Raw genomic sequence first — 6297 nt, forward strand, 5'->3', positions numbered from 1 at the left:
TATATGTGCTGTTGATGATATATATGCGATGTTGGTGATGTTTGTTATATATATCTTCTGCTTGTTTGGATGGAATGTAAAAAACAAATAAATAGGCTGTTTTCAGTCACTTTGCCGAGTGCAATGGCCATAACACTCGGCAAAGTGACGACCTGAGAACATGCCTGGGAACATGCTTTGCCGAGTGCAAATGCCATTACACTCGGCAAATATCACGATTTGCGGAGTGCCATGGGCCAGGCACTCGGTAAAGGTCACCTGTTTGCCGAGTGTCCTGCCAGTGACACTCGGCACAGTGGCCACCTTTGCCGAGTGTCTGAGTCAACGACGCTCGGCAAAGAGGCGACCTTTGCCGAGTGCTTGACCTTGACACTCGGCAAAGCCGCCGTCACGGTGGCGCTCGCCGTCACAGCGAACTTTTCTTTGCCGAGTGTCAGATTAGCACTCGGCAAAGGCTTTGCCGAGTGTCCGATAAAGTGCACTCGGCAAAGAGGTCTTTGCCGATAAACCGTTTACCTAGCGCCCTTTGCCAAGTAGGCTTTGCCGAATGTATATTGGTCTTTGCTAAGTGTCTGAGGCACTCGGCGAAGAAGCTGAATCCGGTATTGTAATTACCAATATTTCTTTTCAAGAGATAAGATGAGATAATTACCCACATCCGTTTTTATACGTCCAGTCATCTTCGTCCTCCTTTTCCGAGGCCGGCCGGGGATTAATGTGGCCATTACTCGAATTGATTTCGTTGGCAGGTGCAACCCATTGTGGGCTACTACAGCGACCGGTGCACCTCGAAGATGGGCCGGAGGAGGCCCTTCATCCTCGCTGGATACATCATCATCTGCCTCTCTGTAAGCAAAGCACACATCATCGCATCACAACACACTTTTGCTTTCTACTACTACATACTGGCAGTAGCGAGATTCCCTCAGGTTTATTTATTTATTTTTTTCAAAAAAAAAAACTGACGATCGATGACGCTGGTGTTCCGGCAATGCAATGCAAGGTGATGATGATCGGGTTCTCGGCGGACATCGGGCGGCGCCTCGGCGACACCAAGGAGCACTGCACCACCTTCACCGGCTCCCGCTGGTACGCCGCCGCCGTCTACATTGGGCTTGTTTGTTTGGAGGAATTCTGGAGGAATTTGGTGAGAGAAAAACACTGTTCCGGATGAAAAAAAGAAGCGGATCAAGTCAGGTTTAAGGGCATGCAAATGGGGCCATTGTTGGCTTCTGGTTCCTCGACTTTGCCAACAACACGGTGCATGGACCGGCTCGCGCCATGATGGCCGACCTAGCTGGTGAGCATGCAACTATGCAAGCGGGTGTTTCAATTCGCTGGTGGTTTCTGTATTTGAATTTGAATTCGAATTCGATCACACGCAAGCACGCAGCGCAGCGCAGCGCAAGAGTAAATAATGTTGTTTGTTTACTGCACTGCCTGGTGCCTGCTGCAGCTGCACGGCACGGCACCAACGTTGGCCAGGCTATCTTCTCCCTGTGGATGGCTCTCGGCAGCGTGCTCGGATACTTGGCCGGCGCCAACGCGAAATGTCCCGAGTACGAAGCCTGATTCGATCATCTCCGTCCTCAAAGCCTTTCATTCTCTTTTGTTTTCCTTTGCTTTCCTGAATCATCCACTGATGTGTTGTTGACTGACGCTGCTGGTTGATCCATACCATACTGTATCTGTATCCATCAGATGGCTCCCTTGGCTCAAAACCGCGGCGTGCTGCGATGCCTGCGCGAACCTCAAGGGCGCCTTCTTGACTGCGTTGGTGAGCTACGAGCAGGCACCATTAATGTTGTTGCTTCATTCGTCTCTCGTCTCTCTCTGCACTGTGATTTTGATCGCTTTCCTTTGGTTTGTTGTTGATCAGATCCTCATTATAATCACCATGTCGGTCACCTTGCGGCTCGCCGGCGAGCAGCAACTCGACAAGGACAACGTCGTCGACGCCTCCGGCGGTGCGTGCTCTTTGTTCGTCGATCTCTTCAAGAGCCTCAAGAACCTCCCCCCTGCCATGTTCAGCGTGCTCGGGGTCACGGCCTACGTACGCGCGGCGCGCCCAACACCGCTCGATCGCTCATCATCAGTGACTCGATCTGACTGACCGACCGACTGACTGACTGTCTTTCTCGATCGCACGCAGCTCTCGTGGTTCCCGTTCATCCAGTACAACACCGACTGGATGGGCCGGGAGATCTTCCACGGCGAGCCGCAAGGCGCGGGCGGCAAGGCGGACCTGTACGACGCCGGCGTCCGCGAGGGCGCCGTGGGCCTCCTCTTCTGCTCCATCGCGCTGGGCGTCACCTCCTTCCTCATCCCCAAGCTGTGCCGGAAGCTCACGTCCCGGGTCGTCTGGTCCATTAGCAACCTCATGGTGTTCGTCCTCATGACGGCCATGGTCGTCCTCGGCATGGTCTCCATGAAGGGCTACAGGCCCCCGCTCGCCGCCTCCCTCTCCGCCGGTCCCGACCACGCATTCAAGAGCGCCGCGCTCGCTATCTTCGCCCTCATCGGCATCCCTCAGGCCGTAAGACGATCCGCGTTTTGTTTGTTTTGTTTTGTTTTGCATTGGATTGGACTGCTAGCTAGGTAGCTGTTTCTTCGGAATATAAACCTTGTTGCATTGCATGCACGAATGCAGGTGCTGTTCACTGTACCTTGTGCCGTTGTGTGTGAGGTTGCCGCTGAGGAGGGCGGTGGCCATGGTCTCACCCTTGGCGTCCTCAACATTGCCGTCGTCCTTCCACAGGTAAAGAAAGGAATTCTTTCCCGTTCAATCAAGACTGACTTAGCTTGTTTCAACACAAGCCCGCGTTGCCATGGATTATATTCTTGACTGACTGCTGCTGTTCTGCATGTCGTCGTTCAGCTGGTGATCGCGCTCAGCGCAGGCCCTATCGACGGCGCCTTCAACAAAGGAAACGCCCCGGCCTTGGGCATCGGCGCCGTCTTCGCCCTCATCAGCGCGGTCCTGGCGCTCGTCCTTCTCCCAAAGACGAGAGGCGTGTGTTAGTTGATCTCCACCAATAGGCCCCTATTGGGCCCATGTCTCTGCTCCCTGATCAGGGGAGCCCAACCCTAATATGGTTAGTGGGCCCCTATCGCACATCACATATAAAAGAGAGGTGGAGATCACGGCTCGCGCTACGAGGTTCAACGGAGCAGCCGCCATCCCACCTACAGTAAACCTAAACCGATCTAAAGCGTGCTGCCAGCGACGGGATGCCCCACCATCGCCGTCGCCTCAGCAGGCCACGGGAACACCACTGGATCGCCACCTCGTCTCCTCACCGGCCGCGCCGAGCACCGGCGTCCACGAGGACTACACCGAGCCGGAGCTGTCTCTACACTGGACGCCTACTATGCCGCGGCACCGGCGTCTACGCTGCTGCTGTGTCGCAACAGAGAAAGGCGAGGAGGCTTACCGAATCCACGGTTACACACAGAGGTACACACCAACGATTCTAACAATGGTACCAGAGCGAGGTTGCTAGTGTGTAACCCTAACTCTAACCGGGTAAAAGAAAAGAGAAGTAAGACCGAGGTGGCGGACGTCACTGTCTACCGGTCACCACCGCCACCGCGCGGGGGGAAAAGATGCCGCACCGCCGTCCTCACCGGCGCGTGGCAAGAAAATAAGAGAAGAACATCCGTGTTCGGATCAGAGAAGAGAAAGGGGAAAGGATTTCAAGAACCTAATCCTAACCCGCGCAAACAGCTCGGGGAAGAAGAAAATGAAGGGCCCTCGGCCCTAGAACCCTAACCCTGACTGGGTTAAAGAAAGGAGGAAAAGAAAAGGTTTCGGCCTTAAGATGAATAGAGCCGAACCCTAAATCAGAAAAGAAATCAAAGAAAAGAAAAGAAATCAAAAGAAATCCAAATCGGACTCAACCGAAAAGAGAAACAAGATCCAAAAGAAAAGAAGAGGGTTTTCGGCCTAGAAAAGAGTCAAATCCCGAAACCCTAACCCAAATTTTTAACCCCATCCCAAATCGGGTTAATCCCAAAAGAAGAAGGGGAAGGGGGAAGAAGGGGACGGGAACCGATTTGGATGAACTCCGAAAAGAAAAAGAAATCAAAAGAAAATGAAACCCTAACCCTAGATCCCCATTCGGATGAACTCCGAAAAGAAAAGAAAGAAGATTAAAATCGGTTCAATCTGAGCACCAAAAGAGAACCAGAGAAGAAAAGAAACAAAAACCAAAGAAAGAAGAAGAACAGTCCAAACCCTAATCCCCATCACCGGTTCGGATAAGAGAAACGAGATCCAAATCGGAGAAGAAAGGGGAGAAAAGGGGACGGACCTACCTCGCCGTGCGTTGGGATGGCCCTTCGCCGGCGCGGGAGAAGAAGTGCCGAGCCAGGGGTAGCGTTTCGCCGGGCTCGGCCAAGGGGGCGCCACGGCCAGGCCGCTCGACGGCGGCGTGCTCACCCGTTGGGGAGCACGTGCGCTGGCAAGGGGGCCGGCAACGGCGCCATGGATGCCTCGCTCCACCGCCGTAGATGCTCGGTGGCTGCTCGGTGCTCGCTGCACTGAGAGAGGAGAGAGCGGCGAAGAGAGGGTGAAGAGAGAGAGGAACAAAAGGAATGAAGCTAGGGTTTTCGGCCGATGCGGCCGGTCGGTCCTTTTGTTCGGGCGAGACGGCCGGGCAACCGTCGGATGTGATCCAACGGCGGATCGCGATCGGGCCGACCCGCGGCCCAGGCGGGCGAGCGCACTGGCGCGGCTTTGCCGGCCCAGGCCCAGGTTGCGGCCTGGGTGCGGCAGCGCGCGCGGAGAGTAGCTGGGCCGGGCTGTTTTGCTGGCCGGGCCGAAAGAACTGTGTTCATTTGAGTAATTTTTTCGTTTTTCTTTTTTCAGTAAATGTTTATTTCCTAGAAATTGATTAATAGCTTAAAGAAAATAGAAAAAGTAATTTTTTCCTGTGGGTAAAATTCAAGAAATTGAGTGAAAGTTTTTCCGCTGCTAAAGAAGTTGTTTATTCTCCAGTTATTTTGAATCAATGTGATATTTAATTGGAGAAAAAGAGAGTTTTTTCCGCTGCTAAAGAAATAGTTGATTCTCCAGCTATTTTGAACCAATGTGGTATTTAATTGGAGAAAAAGAGTTTTGACATAGATTATGATGTTGTTATTTTCTGACCAACGTTGTTAATAACAATATTATAATTTTAATGATTTATGCATTAATTCTATTTCTGCCCAACGATGATGTAGAATTAGTGTATAAGAACGGATGTAAATTTTAATGATTTATGTATTAATTATATTTCTGCCCAACGGTGATGTAGAATTAGTGTGTAAAAATAGCTGTGAAAGTTAATGTTTTATGCATTAATTCTATTTCTGCCCAACGGTGATGTAGAATTAGTGTGTAAGAATAGTTGTATGTTTTGATTTTGACCAACGTTGGAATCAAAGCATGCAAATGGTGTTATTTTTATGCTAAGAAAAGTTTTGACCTGGTTGTCATCTTGTCTAAGGTGGACTGGGTAGTCACCTCACCGTGTTTCACTGATCATGTGGCACCGGTGAGGGAGACAAACGAGAATGATGCCACTTGGTCAACTAAAGAGGGATATTTTTAATCCCAAAAGATGTCCTATGACTATGAGCATAGGAAGTGGGAGCCTGCAATTGTGGGCTCAATCCCAGAGTGTGACACGGTCACTGAATACCTCGATAGAATAAAGAGTCAGTTCACTGGCTCTTCAAAGACATATGCTACCCAGCTGATAAAGCAGCTGGTGACAGAGAGTCACTCTGGAAATGGTGGCATAAGAGAGCTCATGATGCGTCGTCGAAATTATGGCACTGTCGTTTAGGCCATATTTCGAGGGGAAGAATAGAAAGACAAGTTAAGAATGATATTCTTCCTCCATTAGAGCTCTCAGATTTAAAACAATGCAGAGAATACATAAAAGGAAAGTATATAAAGAAAAGTAAGAAAGATGACAAACGAAGCGTAGGAATTTTATAGATTATTCACACAGACATCTATGGTTAGTTTCCTATAAAGGTTGTGGATGGTAATGATTCGTTCATAACATCCACAGATGATTACTCCTATTATGGCTATATTTATCCAATTAAAGAAAGAACAGAAGTATTGGATAAATTTAAGATATTAAAGATTAAAGATAGTCAGGTCTGACCGTGGGGGAGTACTACGGTCGGCATACCCCATATGGCCAAGTTTTTGGACCTTATGTAGGGTTCTTATAGGAGAATGGCAAAGTAGCCCAGTATTCTATACCGGGCGAACCTCAGCAGAATGGAGTAGCTGAA

General features: G+C 50.2%; 1 protein-coding gene across 1 annotated transcript; it reads left to right on the plus strand.

Moving 5' to 3' along the window:
* The first annotated feature begins 794 nt into the window (after positions 1–794).
* Positions 795–3022, plus strand: LOC136469448 (sucrose transport protein SUT5-like). The gene is made up of 9 exons (XM_066467640.1): positions 795–848; positions 1004–1107; positions 1221–1300; positions 1457–1559; positions 1702–1777; positions 1880–2059; positions 2153–2536; positions 2651–2758; positions 2879–3022. Exons 1-9 carry the CDS (start codon positions 795–797, stop codon positions 3020–3022), a joined length of 1233 nt encoding a protein of 410 aa, XP_066323737.1.
* Positions 3023–6297: the final 3275 nt, after the last annotated feature.

This window comes from Miscanthus floridulus, chromosome 8 (genome assembly GCF_019320115.1).
Source record: "Miscanthus floridulus cultivar M001 chromosome 8, ASM1932011v1, whole genome shotgun sequence".
In the NCBI taxonomy this organism is placed as follows: domain Eukaryota; kingdom Viridiplantae; phylum Streptophyta; class Magnoliopsida; order Poales; family Poaceae; genus Miscanthus; species Miscanthus floridulus.